General features: G+C 43.0%; 1 protein-coding gene across 1 annotated transcript in view; it reads right to left on the minus strand.

Moving 5' to 3' along the window:
• Ptprt (protein tyrosine phosphatase receptor type T) overlaps positions 1 to 24,065 on the minus strand; it is a 688,872-nt gene that overhangs the window by 529,366 nt on the left and 135,441 nt on the right. Inside the window, exon 7 of the mRNA XM_048349408.1 lies at positions 7,637 to 7,930. Within this exon, the coding sequence (XP_048205365.1) occupies positions 7,637 to 7,930 (294 nt within the window). The remainder of the gene's footprint in view (positions 1 to 7,636; positions 7,931 to 24,065) is intronic.

Raw genomic sequence — 24,065 nt, forward strand, 5'->3', positions numbered from 1 at the left:
GGCTCCCTTGGGATTCCTGGAGCATTGTGGTTGAACCATAGTGGAGCCAAGATGAGACCTGGATGTCTTACTTATACTGCCTCCATTGACGAGAAAGTTTTGTTTGATTCTAGGTCAAAGCTCTGAGAGTTGAGTGATGTTCTGGGCCAGCCAAATCTTAAATGAGGAGGAGGGGGAGGGGGAGGGGGAAGGGAGAGGAGGGGGAAGAGGGGGAGGAGGGGGAGGGGAAGGAGGGGGAGGAGGGGGGGAGGAGGGGGAGGAGGGGGAGGGGGAGGAGGAGGGGGGAGGAGGAAGAGGAGGAGGGGGAGGAGGAGGAGGAAGCAACCCTCATGGAACCAGTGATGTGGCCTTGGTGACTCTCAATGACTTCTTTATCTCTCTCTTGCTCTGCTTTTTCATGCCGGCAGTTTAGAGAGCACAGAGACCATCTCAGATGCTAACAAGCACCCTCACCACTGCAAGAGCTCAGGACTTGCTCCCCATTTGCACTGTATTTGACCATGAAGAGTGAAGGGTCTGATTAGCATGTATTGTTCTTTTGTCTGGTCTAGAGGCAGAATGACTAAAAGAAAATTCCCCTCCATCTCATTAGAACCCTTCCATCGTCAGTTACCTTCTTAGCTACACATCACAGACCACAGGACACTTGCACAGCCATAAATACCAATATCTCATCTGCCCCACAGCACAGCCATAAACATCCCATCCTTTCTGCACAGATCTCAAATCCCCCCCCCCAGGGACTCTCTAATGCAACAGGGGAGGGAATTGCTTTAAATTTGGACACCCTCTTTCCAGATATGAAGTTTTTTTCTAAGCAATGTTCATTAAAGGGCTTCTAGGTTCTGAATTCTCTGCTAAGCATACAACTTATCATATGGCAGCTTCCTAATCTCCATACTTAGTCCCCCTTAACTGGAAGAAAAAGAAACTGAGGCACCAAGAAATTAAGGTGATATTACCCACCCACAGATCATCCAGCTAGCAAATAAGAGTCCGATTCTCTTCATCTCTAAAGCCCATGGCCCTTTCAGTAAATTCTAATGACTGCTCTCACCTCACTGAGCTTGGCAATTTGAATTTCTCCTTTTTTTCAAATCCCTCTGGAGAAAAGAGACAGGTATCACTTCAAATAGAAACCCATACATATGTGAATAAAACATAAGGTGCCATCAGCTCTCAGGTGAAGGGGACAGAAGTCAGCAGCAGAGGTGGCAACTCTGGTGATACCGGGGTGGTTCTTAGGTACAGAATTGGAACTCTGCCAGGCCATGATGAAGGAAGCTTCCAGACAAGGGTGTCTTTGATTTCCAGGGGCCAATCAAGCCCTGGGGGGAGGAGCAGTCCCTTGGTGGGTGTGTTGATGTGTGATGGTGTAGTGAGAAACAGGAAGAGAACTGCCTGGGGTCTGGTTCAAGCAGGAATTCAGAGAAAGAAAGAAGTTTTAAGGGCTGGGAATATGGCCTAGTGGCAAGAGTGCTTGCTTCCTACACATGAAGCTCTCGGTTCGATTCCCCAGCACCACATATATGGAAAACGGCCAGAAGGGGCGCTGTGGCTCAGGTAGCAGAGTGCTAGCCTTGAGCGGGAAGAAGCCAGGGACAGTGCTCAGGCCCTGAGACCAAGGCCCAGGACTGGCCAAAAAAAACAAGTTTTAAGGTCTTCAGAGAAAGGCAACTGTAGGTTGAAGACTTGTTTTTGAGATGAGGAGAAATGCACCCAGGCAGCAAAACTAGAATCCATAGGACCCCCACGGAGGCAGAGTTGGGGTGACGGTGAGGTGAGGGACCATGTTCTGGGTGTCAGATGACATCAAAAGGGATGCCTGCTAAACAGATTCCAGACCAGTTGAATCAGCATGTTGCCTATCTATTATTGTCTCTAAGAGTTCTGCTAATACCTCTCTACTTGCCTTCCCCAGTACTGACCCTGGCAACCATTCTCAAGGTCATTGTTCTTCCCATCACGAATAGATAATAGTTGATGCTACCAGATACTGCCCCTACTCTTCAGAATCTAACAAACATTCTCTGCCTATGGTCCCCTCTCTAGTTTTACGTTAACCATGCTGATAATGGCTAGAGAAACCACTAGCCCTCCAGAGTTCCAGCTGTTACAATGGTCTGCATGGAGAACCTGGCTTTTCCATCCAAATCAGAATTCATGGTGATTTGGGTGAGGACCACACAGCATTCCCAGGACCAAGCGCCTATCACTCCCTGGCTACCTGCTGCTGGGAATGGGATAATCAAAACCATCTAATGTTCTAGACAAGAAAATCTCCAAGTCCAGACTACACTATGAACAGCATATTCTCTGCAGCAAGATTATCCCCTGGGATAATGATTATAATCGGATCCCTAAGCAGAGCAAAACAAACACACCAGCAACAGATAAACAAACCAAGAAAAGCAAAAGGTTACCTACTACATCCCCACCCATCCTGAGAAACAGACAAGCAAGCCTTCTTATTTTAATATAATGACTCATAATCATAACAGCCATAATGCAGGCAGCAACAAATAATGGTTTGTTTCATTATAGGCATCTAAAGAGCATTTTGAGCTTTTCAAAACACTTTGATATACATTATTGCCTTTGCCCTCAGGCCTATATCTCAGGCAAGATGATGAATGATTAGAATGAAGAAGAGGAAGAAAATAATGAATAAGGAATGAATGGAGCATTTCAAGAGAACAGTATGAAGACAGAACTAAATTGCTTTTTCTCCGTAGTAAGAAGTCCTTTTGATCCTAAAGTCCAGATGAAATCAGGTAGTTCTCACGAACCAAAGTTCTGCTGGGGTAGCCTGAGCTCCAGCTTTTCATATTTCCATTGCCTGCTGTTCATCTTCATTTCAAATACAACACTCAAACCAGAATGGACTCCTTTGCCCATCCTTTATCTTCCCCATCTCAGAAAACAGTTCCACTGCTCAATTCTCAATCATCTAAACCAGATCCTGAGGTGTCTGTCAGCTTAGACTGTGTTCTCCCATCCGCAAGTCCCTGGACTTCTGTGACAGTCTATGTAGGTTCCAGTGTAACTGGCTCTCTCTGAATTCCAGTTGTTCATATGGGATGCTCTGTGATCAATAAGAAGAATTGATACCACCCCCTTAAGAGCCGGATCCTCTACCTCATGCCCCAAGGACCTACCCGGTCAGTGACTTTTGTCAGACATGGCAGAAGTAAAATACAACCCCACTTGCTCTTGCTGAATTGTTGTCCTGGGATCTACTTGAGGCATACTTGAGCTTTGAACTTACTACTGGCAAGCCTCTGCCTGCTCCTGGCCTCAGTTCTCACTCATTCTAGTCCAGGACCTAGACTAAAGAAGGCACCAAGTCCATGTTTGTTTCATAGGAGGGATGGAGACATCCAATTGGTTTATTCTTATCTCTACAGCTATCATCCATTGCTACTCTGAGAAGGACACTTGTGAGCAAAATAATAATAATAATGATAATCTCCCAGGGCCAAAATTTCACAATACCATATAGTGAGGGGTGCCTTTAGTCCTGAGCTTTAGCTATACGCACTTCAAGGATGTGAGACCTTGACCTGGTAATCCTGTCTCAGTCTTTTTCCCATCTGCCTTTCAGAGCTGCAAAAATATCAAGTTATAAAATAGGTATACCATCAAGGGGGCATGCCAGTGTGTATATTGGGAGGTGCCTCGGTATCCCTCAGAGGTCTCCAAGAGCATAGCTTGAGCCCTCACTGACAGAATTTCTGACAAGTTCCTAAAGGATACTTGTATTAATTCCTTTGGGCAGCTAGCATAGAATACCACAGCAGAAATGGATTTCCTATCATTCCAAAGACTAGAAAGTCCTAACTAGCTACATGCCAACCAACTGGGTATCTGGTAAACACCCAGTCCCTGGTTCACAGAATCATCTTCTTGCTGCGACCTCTCATGGATAAAGCCAGGGAACTTTCCGAGGTCTCTCTCTCTGTCTCTCTGTGTCTCCTTTTGGCACTGAGCTCAGGGCCTTGAGCTTACTCGTCAGGCCCTCAAGTACTTGATTCTTGCACCTATCCCTTTATCCACATTAGTTATTTTTCAAATAAAGTCTCGTGCCTCATGTTTTGTTTTGTTTTGTTTAACCCAGTACTGCCTTAGACTGTGACTCTCCTACCTCTGCCTCCTGTGCAGCTGGGATCACAGGTGTCAACAACCATACTGTCCCTTGGGGGTATCTTTTTCAGAGTTACAAATTCCACCTATGACCTAATCACATTCCCAAAGCTCTACCTACCTATTATTACTACCACACGGAAGTTTATGCTTCACCACGTGAATTTGGGAGTAGCAACACAAATGCTGCTGGCCAGTGGGCTTTGAGAACCCTCTGTTCTAGATAATTCCAGGAGCATTGTTCTTTGCATGCTGATCTTGTTTTCCTCTGTGACATATGCTATTGCAATACTCGACTTCATGTGTATGTTTTACCTCTTCTGCTGTTTTGTTGGAATCTTTAACCAGCCTCTAAATCCCTCTGGGCAGAAATTATATCTTCCCCACCTCACAATCTCTCATTTTTCTATTTTGCAAAATAATGAGTACATTTCCAGTGTGATTAATAATAGAATAGGGAAAGAGGAGAAAACACAGACTACTAACACCAATAAAGAGCATTCACAAATGAGCATCGGCCCTGAAATGCTCTTAAAAATTAATTACAAAGAAAAGAACATTCTACTGTCAGTGGCAATGAGAGAAAGAAGATTCTTTTCTTTTCTTTTTTTTTGCCAGTCCTGGGTTTTGGACTCAGGGCCTGAGCACTGTCCCTGGCTTCTTTTGGCTCAAGGCTAGCACTCTGCCACTTGAGCCATAGCACCACTTCTGGCCGTTTTCTATATATATGGTGCTGGGGAATTGAACCCAGGGCTTCATGTATATGAGTCAAACACTCTTGCCACTAGGCCATATTCCCAGCCCCAAGAAGATTATTTTCTTGATGATACATTTTGTAGAATGTGGGTTATTCAAGATTTTACTTATACACCAACATGTCTTGAAATATAATACCGCAAGTGGCATGCTAGCTCATAATTTTTATAGTGATAGACTATTGTGTTTTCAACATGTAAAATCTCCATTACACAGTTGTGGCAACTGTCTGCAATAGATTGTGAATTTTTATTGAGACAATCATCTTGCGATTGAATTTCTAAATGTATTATATGCTCATCAGCAAGAAGTCCACAGGGGCTGCTAAAGTACTTTGAATATCATTTATAAAGATCAAACACCCCTGAAAACCCTTACATTTACCCTGTGGAAGGAGAGAGGACTCATCAGCAAGATCAAATCAATTATTTTTATAGATGACTATTGCACTGCAAAGATGAGATAAGGTATTACCAGGTTTAATAACCTACCCTTATGTCCTTTCAAAATAGTAAACCCCATAATCTGGTTCCAGGATGAGGAGTTTTACCAAAGGCCTGTTTTGTGAATAACAGAGAAAATGGCATCTCCGTTTATGAAAGTAGTTCAATAACCTTCCAAGGAGTAGTTTGAGCATGGAAAAATCACTCTCCTACCTGAAACCCTGCTGAGAGACCATGTTTACAGAGTCACACTATTGCCACAACACTTAAATTTGTTCCAAAACAAGTCCTCTCTGAGGGACTGATTTAAGCATAATGCAAATCCTGCACTTCCTTGTGCAGGATTTCGTGCATGGGAAACTGGAGAGCAGAAAACTCTACCCAGTGCACTGAGTCACACACAGAACACATCGCTCCAACATATTGCCCTCAGGACATGCCAGGGGCTAGGAGCCAAACCCGTTGGTGCCTGGTGGTTACATCTTCCTAACCACCTTCTTTGAGTCCTTCTGGACAACATGTAGGCTGCAACCTTCCTGACTCCCACAAGCACACTTAAGACCCTTCTCAAGACAACCAAATGTACTAAGTAACTTTTATATTTCTTAGCCATTTAACATGTGTACAATTGTACCATCACATTATACTAGATTCTTTTTTATTTCTAAGGTGACAATGATGACATACAGGTTACTCCAGCCCTATTTTTTCCTCAGAAGCCCTGCAGTTGTTGCCTGGTGCCCTATCACTTGAGCCACACCTCCAATCTAGCTCTTTTTTGCTGATTATTTTGGAGATGACTTTTCTGCCAGGGCTGGCTTCCAACTTTGATTCTCCAGTTCTCAGCCTCCTCCTAAGTAGCTAGAATTAGAGATGTGTAAACCACTGGTGTCTGGTAGGTAACCCTGTAGTTTGTTGGGGTTTTTTTGTTTTTTTTGTGTTTGTTTTTTTTTTACTGCATAATGTGGCACAGGTTAATGGCTCTTAGCAGCACATATATCCCAGCAAAGAAGAAGTGATGTGCTATAGTTTGCATTCTGTTCCACGTAGTTGTATTGATAGGTTCTTCACTCCCTCTCACTCCCGGAAGCTACCAGTGCCTCCTTTTCTCTTGGAAGGCCATGTTTCCTACTCTTCTGAGCCCCACCCCTCATCCCAATGCAGCAGCCCCAGGTCTGCCTGTCATGCTAATGGCACTCACCTTCCCATGGATCCATCATGGTGTGACTAACGGTCAAGGCCATTAGCATCAGACAACCTGAGTACAAATTTTAACTGTGCCATTAGCCAATTTCTGTACAAAAAGTTTTAAAATATTGAGCCTTCATTCCTTCATGTGTATATGAAATAAAAGTACTTCTAGTGAATGGTTTATTTAAAGTGAAAAATCAGAATGTAAATTGCATATATACATGTATTCCCAGTCAGAGCCCAGAACATCTCATGGATACAGCCTTAGCCAACAGTCCCTTATTAGAAATGCAGTCAAAGCCAGGAAGCCTCGGGGATATAGCTGGAGCCAAAGAACATTCCTAGATAAATTACCAGCCAGCAAACTCTTATGCAGCAGCATCCAGAAACATCAGAGAGACAGCCAAAGCCAGAAGCCCACAGAGATACAGTAGAATCCTGAGTCCCACAGAGGAATCATCCCATAGCACACACTATGTGGGAGCCAGGAGTCCCAGTAATACAACCTAAGGAAGCTCCCAGCCACCAAAGCTATTCCTAGGTCTGTTTCAAGACAGGCAGTCATGATGACATAGGTAACACCAGAAGCCCCACAGAGACAAAGCAAGAACCAGGAACTATCAGAGAAATAACCAAGGGTCACAGGCCCAGCCCGGGATTCTTGGGGGCACAGTTGGAATGAGATACTTGTTATCTATATCACCAGAACCACACCACACAGGGACGTTGTCCTCATGAAGACCTTACATAAGGACACAATCAGTTGAGTGTTCTCAGAGGCTCAGGGACAAGAATCCTGAGACATACAGAACCACACAAACAGCACCAGAAATCCTCACAGCCACGAAACCAATGTCTCATCAGAAATCGTGTCAGAACCACAGCCTTTCCACAACAGAGCCCCCAAAAACCTGTAGTGTTTAGAATCATGGACCCAGCTAGGGGGGAATACCCCAAGTCAAGACCCCAACTTGACTATGTACAAGAAGAAGTGAGTGGACACCAGAGAAGTCTGGGAATGCTCCATCCCAGAAAAGCACCAAGGAAACCAGTCAGGACAACAACCTCATCTGTCAAAATGGCTCCCGCAAGGAGGTTCTTACCTGCACACTTGGTCCTGGTGGTAAGAGGAGGCCCTGGAGGTCCTGTGCCCCCTTCGCCAGGCCGTGTGAGGAGCACCCGGATCTCATATTCCACGTCGGGGTCCAGGTGCCACAGCTTATAGTTGGGAGAGTCAACGATGTGGGTCTCAGCCCAGGTGCCCGTGGTGGTGCGGTACTCCACCTCCTTCAAGATGATGGGGCCATCCCCGATGATGGAATTGGCATTCGGCTTGATCCACAGGTAGGTGGCCCCCACAGCCAGCAGCTCTGGGGGGGCAATGGGCGTGGGGGGCTCTGCAAAACAAAGAATTGATAACAGATACTTACATGAGAATGAATGGTGTACAGACAACATCCAAGCTTGGAAAGACAAGGGAAATCCAGACATAGACACACAAAGTAGCCCAAATCCCCTTTTGAAACTCCATCCGCCTGATCCTTGAATAAGTCATTATCTCTAAAGACTTGAACTGGCCTTTCTTCAGTAACTACAGTCAACATCTACCTTGTCACCTTCATTTAAAGGAAGGAAAAAAATGAAAACAAAACAATTTTTCCAGAACATAGCAAATCTATCTAGGGGAAAAGGAAGGGAAGTTCTGCTCTTTACTATCCACAAGAAGAACCCTCCGCTACTAAAATGAAGCTTGGATACCAGACAAGTTTGAAGTTTATAGAGTTGTTACATGATAGTGCACATACAGTGAGTAGAAGTCATTTTTCAGGTAAGAGCTCACATTTTTGCCTAGAACTGGCCCCAGACCCCAATCCTCCTATTTATGCTCCCAGATACGTGAGATTATAGATGCGTACCACCATAATCAACTCATTTTTGAGGTGGGGGAGGTCGCACTAACTTTTTGTTCAGACTGGCCTTAAACCACAATCCTCCAGGTCTCTACAGCCCAAAGAGCTGGGATTTCATGCATAAGCCACCTGTATTTTTATTGACATCTTGATGTGATTACAATAGTATCTTGACCCAATGTAGATTTGTTTTCCTCCTTTCACATACTAAATCCTGAAGGCAGTGTTTATATGCCATACAGATTTCATTATCATTGTCTTTAATAGCCATAAAACAATCTAATTACTACACTGATTATTCTCCAACTCTTGGAGCTATACATTGTATACTAAGGTTTGTTGTGGTAAATAACACTACAATGAACATCTTTGGGCCCATGATTTCAGTTCTTCTTGTGTGATAATTGTTTTGAGGACCAGGAACTGGTCAAGGATTCTTGTAGTAGAAGAAGGAAGTGGAGCAGAGGCACTCAGAGTTGGAATACAATGAGGATTTATTCTGTTATTACGTCTTATTATGTGTTAACTAACTAGCTTGCCTCCGGGCTACTCATGGGGATGAATGAAAGTCTGAGTTTTAGTTTGGAACTCAGGGGAGGGCTTTGAGATAGACTCATTCATTATGTTTCTAATCAATTACCTAGCAACATAGATTCTCCAGAAACACAATAATGTGCTAGAAAACCAGGGTGGGTAATATTTTCTCTGTGTGACTGAAGGCCAGTCTTAAGGGCCAGCTTCAGATTGCCTCTATTATAGCCTGCCATTTGGTCAGAGAGGGGAATTAAGCAGATTAGTCAAGCTAGATGCTTTTCTTTACAAAGCCATGGAGGTTATTACTCAAGACCTTGTTATCTCAAAGGTGTTTTGCAAATTGATTTTTGGATAATTTGTTCCAGGTAGAGAAGTTAAGTTGGCAGGCAGATAATTTCTAGGCTCATCCTTTGTGCATTTTAAATATATGGACCCTTTGATTGCCATTATCAAAGCTCCAGAGTTCCCATCAGTCTCCAATGAGGCCTCGGGGGTGATATTTTGTAGCTCTGTGATGACTCTGCCTAATTCTTTAATAGAATTATTCACAGACTGGTCCCAGGTAGAATTAAGAGCAGTAGACTTCAGTGCTTTGGGGATGAGCAAGTGGCCGCCTTAAGCTCTCTTCCATTGATGTTTCTGTCATGGCTTGCTGCCCACCTATTGCAGTTTTCAATTTCTGACCACCAGTAAAAAAAAATAAAGTATTCATCTTTTCAAATGTTTAGTCTCTTTTTCTGTATATCTAATGGCAGGTGCAAGTAAAATAACAAACACCCGCATGAGTACACAAATGTCCCCATCTCAAATGCCTTGCCAGTTCACAAGTTCACAGGGAAATGAGTCATTGTATTTCTCTCTCCCTTCATCTTCTCTAGAGAGGACCATCGTAGCAGCTCCTCTTTCTGATATCAAAAAATCCATTAGTAAATTGCTTTGTTTCATTCTTTTGCTTTCAGTGATCCCTGAATTGAGAATTGCATTTTTAGGAGACATGCAGACTGGTGATTCATAGAAAAAGAAGCAGGAATGAAGTACAGAAAAAACACAGGTGAACTCAATTCCAGATGCCTGCCCCTTCCTTTCTCCTCTTGTACTTGAGATATTAATGTCATCAACCAGGAGTGTCATTAAGGAAAGTCTATACGAGTAAAAAAGTTAACCTGGGCCCTGAAAAAGATCTAGTAAGAAATATTCTTCCCATAAAAATGCACAAAATTCCACAGAAACCCAGGAGCCATTCTGAAACCCATGCGCAGTACCCTTCAATGACTACGGCAAGAACAGAAAAAACATACAGAGAATCTGCTAGCAGATGGCATGCTTGTATCTTTCACTTCTCTGGGACTCTGAACTTCTTTTCAGTGTCAAGGCCTGAGGCCGGAGACACAGGCGAGGGGAGAGAAGGAAACTTAATACAACTTTGGGTCAGTTCTCAAACTTCAGACACAAATAAATATTCTGCGACAACACTGATTTAACATCTGTGTCATTTTAACACAGATATCCTATTTAAAGAGAAAAGATGTAGCCTATCCATAACAGGGTAGAGGCTCCCCTAAACCTCTCATGGAGGCTATGTTTGCAATCCTACATCTCTCAACATGAAGGGTTCTATCTATAATCTGGAGTCTTGAGATGAACAGCACATCAGCAAGGAAAGCTCTGGAAAAATAAATACCTCCTACTACATATCTGTTCATCTCGTGTACCAGTAGGAGCACTTTAAGTAAGAAAGGAAAACCACTGTCATGTGTCAGTGGCTCATACTTGTAGTCCTAGCTATTTAAGAGGCTAAGATCTAAAGATTGTGGTTCAAAGCCAGCCTGTGCAGAAAAATCCTGAGACTCTTATATCTAATAAGTCAGTTTAAAAAATGCTAGAAGTAGAGGTGTGGTTCAAGTGATAGAGCACCAGCTTTGAGCAAAAAAGCTAAAGGACAGTGTGCAAGCCTTGAGTTCAAGCCCTAGTACTGGCAAAATAACAATAACAACAACAATAACACAACAATAATAATAAAACTCAGAGCATTATTTCCTCTTCTGGGATGGCTTCCTAGAAGGGAGTGTGAGAAAAAAACCTCTAGCGTTACGAACATTTCTATGTCTTGACTAGAGTTGAGTAACACCTATTAAAATATATACTATAAATGCAGGTATTTTGCTATATGTCAATGATACCTTTCAATATTGTGAAAAAGAAAGAAACAAAAATAAGACTTCTCTATAACTTAGCAGGGGGAAGCAATATCACTAAATATTATTTGAAACTGAACCCTGGAAACGTTGCCAGAAATAGGCCTTTACCCCTGTGCCATTTCCTTCCAGGCAGTTCTATCAACACCATCAGACCTTCCTTGAATCCTTAATAGTTTTCTTAGTCATCACTTGTTCAGATGTGTACCCAGCCTCATTCATGAGCCTTTCCACATGTACTGCAACTGACTTCTCCCTTCCCCTAGTGCCAAAATATCTGCCAGGCAAAAACCAGTAGTGTTTGACATTCAGCGACATCTCTGCCCACAGAGTTTGGAACCAAATCAAGAGTGGAGAAACTTGGCCTTCAGAAAGTTCTAGTGTGAGTTGGGAGATGGTGTAGGTAACTTCCAGCTGGATATCAAAACCCTGCAAGCACCAGGACCTGGTGAGGCAGGCCAGGGCAGCAGCTACCCTTAAACTGCCAAAGCTCTCCTTCAACATGGAGATGGTGAGGTGACCCTTTAATGGAATTCAGCCTCATCCTCAGGCAGCAATCTCCAGACCAATTCTATCCTTCTTTTCCCTGCTGTGAGCACTTGTAACAGTTTGACTCCCAGAAATTCCTACAGAGAGCAAAAGTGCTTCAAATAGCTGGAGATCGAGCTATGTGTGTACTGTCTGCTCCAGGTAGAAATCAGTTTCAGGTAGAAATCAGTTTCACACACACACACACACACACACACACACACACACACACACACACACACACAGAACTGGGTGTAACTGAGAAATGAAGTGAGCCTTGATGTTCAGGTGGGGATAACATGGCTTCCAGCATTTAGCAATGTCCCCTTTACTAACTGAGCCCTGGTCTGGTTGCAATTCTAACTGATTCATAGGGACCAGGAAATACCCATCCCACCCACTCACTAATGCACACGAAGATACAAGTAGAAGAGACATTTTATTTCTCCCAACTAGAGCATCTATCCTTTGACTTTTAACCAAACCATGTTTTCCTCTTTCCCCTTCAACTCTGCTGTATAACCACTTTAATTTTGTGACTCCCTCCCTGCCCCCTCGGACAGACACAAATAATGTTCAAAACATCATGCTAGTTACAAAGTCTACTGCTTAGTAGAACAAGGAATTGAGGATCAAAAGAGAAAAAGAAACTCACTTAAGGGGCAGGGTCTGAGCCTGCCTTTATCCCCACCTCACTAGAAGTCAGATGTATGACTGAGCAGGCCACAAAATCTTCATGGCTTTCTATTTTTTCATCTTGAGAATGGAAAATGGTATGAGGATTCAAACTGTAGAAAGTGCTAAATTCACTCCCTAGGACTATAGGGAATTCCAGAACATACATTGGTTCCCAGAGCACAGACAGCACAGTATTATTTTGAGTGTGCCAGTTGAGGAACCATCGAAGATGTCTTTACAGACCTCAGAATTAGCCCTATAGGCCTTCTCGTCTGGAAGTCTAGGCCCTATAATCCTATATTTGCAGATCCAGGTATCATAGATGCTTTCCCATTCTTACCTTCTTTGGCATCCTACTTTTACTCTATCAGCTTTCCCTCACTTCTGTAACAAATTCCCATCAAGAGAAACCTTCCCTCTGAAGTATCCTGGGTGGTCTGGTGTTTTCAGGACCTTACCTAACACAGGTAGATACTATAACCATCTTCATTTTTCTCACATGAATACACACTAAAGCACAGAAGTTCAGTGGCTTGCCCAAAGTCATGCAGTTAGTATGGGGGTAAAGCAAAGTCACTCGGGTTGTCCTGTGAAAGAGACTCTGCAGAGATGGTGGAGACAAAGATCTCAAGTGGGAAGAGCATCCTGGATTATGTAAGCATATCGGTGCCATCACATGGTTCCTCATGAGTAAAGAAGCGAGGGGATGGGAAGAGACTTAAAAGAAGTTTCCTTGTGGCTTTGGAGATGGAGGAAAGGCTCACTGAGGAGGAAATGACTATGACTTGTACAATAGGAACCATTGTAGACCCTGATTGCTATTCAGGAATGAATCTGTGTAGTTGTAAGCTGCGAAACCCAGGGCAATTCATTGCAGCAGTAATAGCAAACCAATACAGGGAAGACATCTAAATCAGATGGAGGAGGCAAAGGAAGGTTTCCTATGGAAATCAAAACTGGAACCTAGCCTTGAAAGAAGAGGAGAGTTGAACCAGCCACAGGGAGAGAAGGAAACATTCACAGAGATAAGAAAAGATGGCGGTCACACAGGAATAACTCATCTTTTTGGTCACTGAATGGATGTGAGGTGCAAAGAAGATGGAATGAATAGAGAAGTCCTGGTCACATGAAGCGCCTTGCCTGGTTATGCAAATGACTGTTGGCCTCGGTTTCCCTCCTTAGCAGTCCAGTCCACCATCCTATGCTTCATTCCTTTGGGCTTGTCATTCACTTTCATTAGCAAAGAGTACTATTGGAAAGCCCATGACCTGAGTCAGTAGGGTACCAGTGGCTCACACCTGTGATCCTAGCTACTCAGAAGGCTGAGAGCTGAAGACTGTGGTTTGAAGCCAGCCTGGGCAAAAATATCCATGAGACTCTTATCTCCAATTAACCACCAAAAACCTGGAAGTGGAGCAGTGGTTCAAGTGATAGAGTGCTAGCCTTGAGCACCAAAGCTCAGAGACAGCACTCGGCCCTGAAGTCAAGTCCAAGGACGAGCACAAACACACACACACACACACACACACACACACACACACACACACACAATCTCTGAGTCAGACACAGACTGACTTAACACCTCAGTCGCCTTGGGAAAATTATATGAAACCCTTGTGTCTTAGTTTCTTCATAATCCTGGTTCCTATCTCATGAGGTCTTTGCAAATACTGCATATAAATGTCAAGACACAGCAAGCTTTGCAGAAACACGAGTTACTCCTTTCTCCTCATCACTGTTAGGTATGGTTTCCAGCATCCATCCCAGAGCCTCCCCCACTAATGGGCCATGGGGCCCAGATTCTCCTGCCTCCTGGGATCTCTCCCAGCAGCTGCACACCCAGGATATCTTGGACTCAGCCATCACACCATGTGATCAAAGCAATTTCAAGTCCATGGCAGAGGAAGCCATGAATCCTTACCTGGACCAGCCACTCAGCCTCAGCACACACTCAGGGAGAAAACATGGAAGCACTCTACCCAGGGTGAGCAGGACAAGAAAAAGCAGGCATGGAGGCGCAGGAGGTAGCTGGAGGGAGGGAAGACGCGTGACACCCAAGCCCACCTGAGACCAGGCCTTCAGTTGCTATGCTACCAGCGGCCAGAAGCAAGGCTTCCCCAGAAGGGGGCTGAGGCTTTAGAGATATTGTTATCTTGCAATTTTTTTTCCTCCTTGTCCTCTCCCTGCATGCAAGGAGGAAATGCATAATGAGTCTCTAAGCTGCTGAAATGGCTAGAAGTGACTGGAAGGATGGACTCCTCTGAAGTGTCAGGAAGGGGCATCCAGATGGATTAAGAGGCTTATTGGCACAGTCTCCTCAGTTTGTGGGGAGAGTTTAAGAGATGATTGCCCCCTTTATGTAAAGGAACTGGCAAATTAGCTTCTTCCAAATCGCCCTCGGTCCCCTAGGGCTGCCTCTGCATTCTGCCTTATCCAGCCACAGAGCTGAAATTATTGCTCTCTGAAACAAAGGAATTCAGCCAGTTCCCACAGACCCCAGGTGGACATGGGCTCTGAGAGCAGAACTGAGGGATTCATGTCAGGGTCTTCCATAGGCCTCTGCCACTAAGGGTTTTTGTGGTGGAGATAAGAGGAGGAAGTAACATGAAAATAAATGTACTACCTAGACAATTTCAGGCACAGTTTTGGATCATTCTTTCTTTATTATTTTGTATTTTATTTTATTTCTGCAGTCCTGGGATTTGAACTCAGGGCCTCGAGCTCACTCAGCTTTCTTGCTTGCTTGCTCAGCTAGTGTGCTACCACTTGAGCCATGCCTCTAGCCCTGCTTTTTGCCAGCTGTTTTGGAGATGGTATATCATGAACTTTTCGTCCCAAGCTGGGTTGAAACTGCAATCGTCAGGATGTCAGCTTCCCGAATAGCAAGGATTACAGGTGTTAGCCACTGGTACCCCGACTTGCTCTAACATCTCATGCAGGTACTTGTCAAACAGAGGCATGAGGAACTCTAGGAAATGCATAGTAACTTCCAAGTGGTCACACAAAGAAACAAAATTTTTAGCCAGAGCCATCTTTACAGAACAAATGCTACTTGAAGATAAAGGATAATTATGCTTGAATTTTTATATATTCAGAAGATGTTTTTATGGAATGTCTGTCATCTTCTCACAAATTCTTTCTGGGGATAAAAAGAAGTACTTTCAAATTTATTTGACAAGCTTGTTACAAACATTGGATCAAAACTTTACAAAGGCTGGACACAGTAGCTCATTCCTGTAATCTCAGCTACTAAAGCAGACAGAGATTGGAAAGATCATGGTTGGAAGATAGCCTGTATGACAGTTTATGAGACCTCATCTCAACTAATAAAAAGCTAGATATGGTGATGCTCACCTATCATCCTAGATACATGGGAAGAGTAAATAGGAGAGTTGGAGAGCAGGCCAGATGGACATAACATGAGATCCTATTTGAAAAACAACTAAAGCAAAAGGGCTTGGGTGTGACTCAAGTCATAGAGCACCCACCTATCAAACACAGGGCCCTGTGTTCAAACCCTCTGTACTACAAAAAAAAAAGCCCATCTTATATGGAGGCTGGACATGTAATTCTAACCTTTAAGAGACTAAGGCAGGAAGACTATGTTTAAGTATAAATTGGAATACACCGCAAGACCTCATCTCAAAATCCAAAAACCAAAACATTACAAGACTTACAAGAAGAGCTCATACTTACAAATCTGATCTACTCAGGAGACTAAGATTTGAAGACGACAGCTTGAAGACAGCCCAGCTCCCTACCCACGCCTCCCCCCGAAAAAAATCTGACAGAGTTCTTCTCCAGTTAAACACCCAAAAGCAGAAAATGGTGGTACAGTGGTGTGGCTCAAGTGGAACAGTGCCAGCTAGTGAGAGCACAAGACCCCGAGTTCAAGCCCCAGCACATGAAAACACACAAACAGAAACCTTACAAGCATAATAACTTTTAAACTATAAACAAAGACAAAACCCCCAAACATTCAAACAAGTCAAGCCCAGGAATACATAAAAGTAAGCATCACAACAGGGGTGGGTTTGTTCTGGGACTAGAAAATGGATTTAATATTAATGTACTAATAATCAATGTAACTCTTCATAGTAAAAAAAAAAGCCTAAGTTAAAAATCATGTCAACAGATGCCAAGGAAACATCTGGTGGGAGTCAAGCAAATATTCATGACAAAGTTCTTAACTAAAACATCCACCTACTATCCACCTAACAGTAGGAAAATCCTGAATGCTTCCCTGAACTTCACACCACACTCCATGTCTACTTTGTGGTCGAGCCAGCATAATGCAGCAAGAAAAAGGAAGAGGAGACAGAAAGATTGGAAAAGAAGTAACGCAGCTTTCATTTTTCTCAGACTACATAATTGTATATACACAGACTACATAATTTTATTTCTATATACATGTATAATTAAGTCCCACAAGTTATAACAAAATTGAACAGCTGAATTCAGCAAAGTTCCATGTATTAAAGTGTATAGACCACAAACAATTATACAATGAAATTTACAAGGAATCACTACTGAATTAGTGTCATTAAGACCATGGCAATGTCACCTTCAGGGGTGACAGAATTTGACATGGGAGAGGTGTGAGGTAGGTAAAGTACAAGATTTTTATAACTATACACCAATGGAGGTCATATGGAGGGACTTACTTCAAAGTAGTTGAGCTATTCTCACACAAAAAAACAGTACACATTTTCCCTTCCGTAAGAAATGAGTATAAAATTATTCACAAAGTCTTTATGGGAATTTACATATACATATCTATATGTGTATATATGCATTTATTCTTCTACACTGAAAACTACCAACCATTACTGAGATACATTTTAAAGTCCTAAATAAGGAAAGAAATATTCCATGTTTGTGAACTAAAAGAATCCGCATCATAAACTTATTGATTCTCCTTAAGTGGAACTCTGCCCTGTTCCAGATCAAATGTTTGGCAATTTCCCTGGATAATTTGACAAGTGAATTCTAAATTTCATATAAAAATGCAAAAGGCCAGAAACACTCAGAATAATATTGGAAAGGGAAATGAAAGTTGGAAGGCTTCTATTTAAAGTTATCAAAAGTCATTTCTGAGCCCCAGTAATGAAGAAAATGAGGTATTGACCAAACACAGAAAAACAGATCTAGAAGCAGAAGGGAGTCCAGAAGTGGACCTGCAGCCCAGACGTCACACCGGTCCCTCCATCACACCGTGTACAGGTCAAGTCCCATGTGCTGGAGACGGAAGCATCAACACTAAACAACACAGAATTTATCAAATAGGCAAAAGTTTTAAATAGGACACATAACCATGAGCCATAAAAGACATGACTGACAAAGTCGACCACGCGGGCCTTCCATGCTTAATTTTTTTTTCTTTCATCAGCATGTCTTAGTAAGTACAAGGCAGTGTCACTGTAATGGTCCCAGAGATGTATACAATGTTTTCTTTCTTAATTTCTCTTTCTCAATCTCTTTCTCCCTCCCTCTTTTTTCCTCCTTTCCTCCCTCCTTCCTTTCTTCCTCCCTTCCTTCCTCCCTCCCGCCCTCTTCTTCCTTTCTGTCTTCCTTTCCTTACCTTTTCTCCCTCTCCTTCCCTCTCTTCCTCCCTCCCTTCCTCCCTCCCTCTCTCCCTCCCTTCCTTCCATCCTTCTTCCTTCCTTCCTTCCTTCCTTCCTTCCTTCCTTCCTTCCTTCCTTCCTTCCTTCCTTCCAGTATTAAACTCAGGGTATCACATTCTAAATTGGCTTTTTCATCAAGGCTGGTGTTCTTCACTTGAGCAACACCTCCATTTCCAGCTTTTTGCTGATTAATTGGAAATACATAAAAGTCTGACAACCTTTTTCTGTCTCCCTGGGGTTGATCATCCACTCTCAGCCTGCTGAGTAGCTGGGATTACAAGCACGAGCCTCAGCCCTCAGCAGCACATGCAAAGAACTTAAACAAGGTTCTCGCTCTATAACAATCCCAGAACCGCTTCTCTCCCTTCCCCATTTCGAAGTGTTTGCTGCTTCCATTATGCTGCCTTCATATATGTATATCCTTGTTTTTCAATCTTCTTCAGCCTTGGTACCCTCTCTTTCCCCCCTCCCACTGACTTCCCCAAGTCCCTGTCTTACACTTCTTTAAAACCACATCCTCCCCTTTCTCCACCCACCTAAAATCCTTGACTAAAACTGATCAATGACCTAATTCTAAAATTGTCTCATTCATTTCAAGGAAGATAATACATAGCCTGACTTTTTTTCCCTACTCAGCATAATATAATGGGATTAACCCAGGCTCTAGTGGGCATCAATAAGTCCTTCTTTTTTTATTATGAGGTGGTCCTGCATGCCAGGTATGAACCCAGCCTTCATAACCATCTGCCTGAGGAAGTTCACCTGGACCGTTTCCAGGATTCTGGCTGATACACATAAAGCTATTTTGAACCATCATGGACACATTTTCCTGTGAATGTAAGTTTTCATTTCTCTGGGATTAGTGCCTAGAAGTTCAATGGCTGAGTGACATGGAATTTGGAATTGTCAAACTGCTTTGCAAAGTGTCTAAACCATTATTCCTACTAGCATAGGAATGATTCAGCTCATTGCCAGCATTAGTGTTGCCATTGCATTTATTTTTTTAAGGCATTCTGGTACGTATGACATGATATCGCACCAGGGTTTTAATTGACACTCATCTAATGGCTAACAACTGAACATCTTTTCAAGTGCTTACTTACCATCTACATACCCTCTTCAGTGAAATGTTTGTTCAGATCCTTTGCCCATTCTTTCATTGTGTGTGTGTGTGTGTGTGTGTGTATGTGTGTGTGTGTGTGTTGCTGGAGTTTAAATTCAGGGTTTTGTTCTTGCTAGGGAACTACTCTACCACTTAGCTGTGCATCCAGACCTATTTTTAAGTTACTTTCCGGGTAGGGTCTCATGTTTTTTGCCTGGGCTAGTCTCAGACCATGATCCTCCTACTTTTGGCCCCCCACACAGCTGTTATTATACCTGCTAGCGACAGCATCACACCCAGCTTGTTTGTGGAGAGGGTATCTCAATAACTTTACCTATGCTGACCTAAAACCTCAATGCCCATCTTGTGAGTAGCTGAGATTACAGTCATGAGCCTCTGTGCCTGTCTTGTTCTAACTTTTAAGATTCTAAATACTATTTTTTGATATAGACACTTGGTAAATATTTCTCCTCTCTGCCTAACTTGCCGTTTTACCCTGCCATGAGCTTTCACAGAGCAAAGTTTTAACACTGATAACATTCAATTTATCAATTTCTCTAGGTATAAACTATGCTTTAGATGTCAGGCCTATACTGAGTTTTTACTTTGACTATCTTCAAGCTCAGCAAAGCTTACCTATCAGCTGGGTTCCTGACAACACTGTGTTCAGTCAAACATTCAGTTGACAAACACAAGTATGCATGGTACTCTTTCCCAACAACAGAAGTGCCAAAAAATAACCCTGTGCTTTATTAAAATTTTCTGCGGCATTCATTTAGCTTTTTCACAAATATAGTATTTTAAAATTATGTTTTCCATCAAGATGATTGAGTGTTCTTTAAAAATGGGGGAATCAAAGAATATGCTTGAAACTATTTAAAAGATGTAAGAAAGTAAAACTCAGAAAACCTACAAGCTGGAGCAGGGGTATATGCCAATACTATACTATCCTTCAATGTCCCCTCATCAAACTTGACTGGGAAGAAAATGGAAGTGAACCCCAAGTTCAGTGCATGATTCAGCATGGAGCAGGTGTCAATTTGGAACGTGTACTCAGATATGCTTAGACATGCATTGAACACGTGGCTTTTATTACTGTTGAGCTTTGGAGAGCTAAAACTTAGTACTTCTGCAAGAGAGTCATCGACAATGTCTACCTAAAGCATCTCTTTCTTTGTGATATTTAGAGACCAATTAATCCTCCAATGAGTCCTCCTCCTGATGCAGCACCCTTGTGTAACCTGTCCATTCAAGAGTAAGGAAAACCTACAGACTGACTTCTGACAAAAGTACAACAAAGTCAGGCTCCAGTGGTTTGGCTCACACCTGTACTCCTAGCTGCTCAGGAGGCTGAGATCTGAGGATTGTGGTTCAAAGCCAGCCCAGGCAGGAAAATCCATGCAACTCTTATTTCCAATTAACCACCAAAAAAAAACAGAAGTGGCATTATGGTTCAAAGTGGTCCCTGAGTTTAAGCTCCAGGACCCCCCACCCCAACACACAAAATATGTGTGTACAGCAAAATATGATGTGATGTTACTTCAGAGATTAGATTATAAAAAGGTTAGCATCTAATTTACCTCCCTCTCTCTCCCACTCTCTCCCTCCCTGACTCAACCTCTTTCTCTCCCTCTTTCACGTCTACTTTTCTTCTGCTTCCATGTTCTGTCTTCTCTTTCTCCTCTTCTCCTTCTTGCCTTTCCTTCTCTTTTACTTCCTTCCTCTCTTCTCTCTCCTTCTTTTTCTCCCTCCTCTCTTCTGTTCCTGTTCTCTTGTCCTTTCTCTCTTTCCTTACCCTGTTATCCTCTTTGTCTCCTGCTTCCCTCTACTCTTCTCTACCCTCCCTTTTCTGTCATGTTCTAATTGGTCTTATGGAGAGACACACACTGAGAAAGGAAGTGCTACCTTCAGCCTTCAACCAATGAGTCTCTAAAACTGACCAAAAGCCATATGAGTGATCTTTGATGTGGATCTTCTCAATACTGTCAAGGGTCATGAGAGTGTGTCAGGGAGCAGACCTCCCCCCCCCCCCAACACACACACACATACTAGTAAAGCACTGGTTGGAGGAGACTGGCCCCAGCAGACTCCAGATACCCTGGCCAGAACTCAGTCATACCATGACCCCCAACACATTTCTGTGGTTTTAAGTAACTGTGTCTAGAGGTATTTTTTGTTTGTGTATTGTCATGAATAACTAGCATACCATATTTATCCCATAGATAGCTAATGCTTTGGAGGTATGTAGCAACTTTTTGTACCTAAAAGGAGAAAAGTCTTGGCTAGAAGTCAATATGATTTTAAAACATGCACACACACAAAATCAAATGCACTAAAAACAAATAAAAAGCTTCACGCTCTCCTTTAAGATCAGCTTCAGAATCCTCTTTGAAGATGAAACTCACCAACAGGCAAAGAGACTGAGGAAGATGCAGCTGAATCTGTTTGAGATGAAAATGAAAGGGGGCGGCCTACTTGTGTTGAAGGACGCCCTCTGAGGAGACATTCTGCTGTACGTAAAAATCTCCTTGAACACTTCCTAAGTCCTGTGTTGTAGTTAACGGTGGTCCACACGTGTGGCCACTCAGATCTGCCACTGTGTACATTTCTCCTATCTATTCTAGAAAGCCAATACCGCTGAAGGCACTGGTTTGAAAATGGCTTAAAAAGAAAATGGCTTGTCAAGAAATTGTCCACAAAATACAGATGGGTGTTGGCATTGATGGGACCTTTGGTAGTTGATCTTGTCAACTTGATGGGTTTGAGAGACATCTAGGAGATTAGTAAAGCAGGCCTCTGGGGTGGGGGATGGGGGAAGGGTGTCCCTGAGGGTCTTTCCAAAGAGGGTCTAGAGAGGCAGGAAATTTCTGATTGTGAGCAGTATCATCCCATAGGCTGGGGATCCATGTAGAATAAAGGGGAAGGAAGCAGGAAGCCCACTTGATGTATGCTGGTGTTCTCTCTCTGTGTATCCTGGCCACCATGAGGTGAGCTGTACTGCTCTGTTCTGCTCTGCCAGGTCCTCCTTGTCACAATGGACTGACTGAGACTTCTGAAACCAGATGGCAAAATAAATCCTTCCATCTGTTAAATTGCTTCCCTCAGGCATTCTGTCACAGCAACATGAGAATGACAAGCACAGAATGAATGTAAAGCAGGCAAAAGTATGGGGGGGGGGGGGCCTGTGGTGCTTTCAAATGTCCTAGCAGGTAGAACAACATTTAATAATGAAAGCTAGTTCAAAAAATAAAAAGTCTACCTCTTTATTGCATCCATTGGGTAATAAAAGCGGAGGGAAATGTTTAAAATCTACCTTTGTGGCCATATATGCAATAAAAGGAGAAGTGAATGTGAAAGCTTGCCCTGCTTCAAAAATACACCTTGGCTTATTCAGTGGTGCTCACCCATGGTCTTGGCGAAATTGCTATCATTCTTCATTGCGAAAAACCCATATAAGTAATACCGAAGTTCTTTTCTTTTTTAAGCTCTTGCCAAAAACCTTATCTAGATCTTAATCAGTGAAGAAATCTGACTAAAGATACACACACACACACACACACACACACACACACACACACACACACACACACCTCAAGAGACAGATCCAGTGCAGTGAATTTCCTAAAGTATTAACATTAAAAGAAAAGAAGAAGAAGAATTGATCTCTAATGGTATCATTCCTGCAAAAGCTCTTCACAGCTTGGAGGAGTTTATGGCCTCTTCAAATTGCCCCATGAATTTCCTTTCCTCTCTCTGATTCTCTTTTCTGTCCTACAGGAAAGGAAATGTAACCAAGACTACACTCCTACCCCCCACCCCCCACCCCCAAATACCCAGGATTGACCCTGAACTATCAGTGCTCTGCCCAGAAGAGTGATCTGGGAACATTGAGGGGTGGTCTCTCAAGGTCAGTTCAGAAGTTAAGTAACTATCTGGCCCAACAGGAAGCACAAACTGGGCCCCCGAAAAATGGGACCTCATTCCTGAAACTCTGTAGGCCTCCGCCTTGGTCCTTACAGAAGTCACCTGAAAGGCTTTAATGCCCTCCACCAAATGACAGAACCTAAGCCCCACAAATCCATCCTAAATACTGCTTGGATTAAGCTAACTCACTTGTTACCAAAAAAAAAAAAAAAAAAAGAATCTTTTGTGATTGTACCAATGGGCTCTCAAACTTAGCAGCACATTAAAACCAAGCAGAGAGCTCTTAAAGCTCCTGACAATCAGGTTTCAATTCTTACCAGTTAAACATGAAGCTCTGGGGTGAGACTGAGGCATTGTATCATTTTAAATTCTCCCTGGGTTTCCAATATGCAGCCAAGTGTGAGAATCACTAGGTTCCATCATTCATTCATCTGTTCATTCAAATTCTTCCTGAACACTCATTAGCTAACTCTGGGTGTGTCCCCAACTATATAGGTCTTTAGTTAATAATGTACAAGTACCCCAATTTCTTTGACTGCTGTGTCAGATGTTAACTCCCAGGGAATCCATCTAAGAATGAGTAGATGAACCACTGAGCTGTTACCTTCATCTCTCTGCCTCTTTCTGGCTTGGATTACAGAGGAAATTCGGATGTTTCCAGATCACCCTGAATATCACCGACAACCCACTCATAATTGCGTTACAAAGATTCCCAGAAAGCTACACAGTGGGGTTGGAGGGGGGTGATGGTGGAGAAGAAATCCATTTTCACAATCTCATGGCGTTCACTTTGGAAACAATCTACTGAGTAGTACAATACATGATCTCAAGGGGCTGGTAGGCCACCCCACTTTATACCATCTCCCACAAAAATCCATGTGCACTGAGAATCCTCACACATTTTTACAATAAGTCACATGTGAGTTACATATGGTCACATACATCTAATCATAGCTGAAATGCATACATGCGTTCTCCTTGTGCATTTGCTAAAGTTATTCCATCCTTCAAGGCCAGATTGGCTGGGGGCTGGTGGC

The sequence above is a fragment of the Perognathus longimembris genome, chromosome 6, assembly GCF_023159225.1.
Source record: "Perognathus longimembris pacificus isolate PPM17 chromosome 6, ASM2315922v1, whole genome shotgun sequence".
NCBI classification, from domain to species: domain Eukaryota; kingdom Metazoa; phylum Chordata; class Mammalia; order Rodentia; family Heteromyidae; genus Perognathus; species Perognathus longimembris.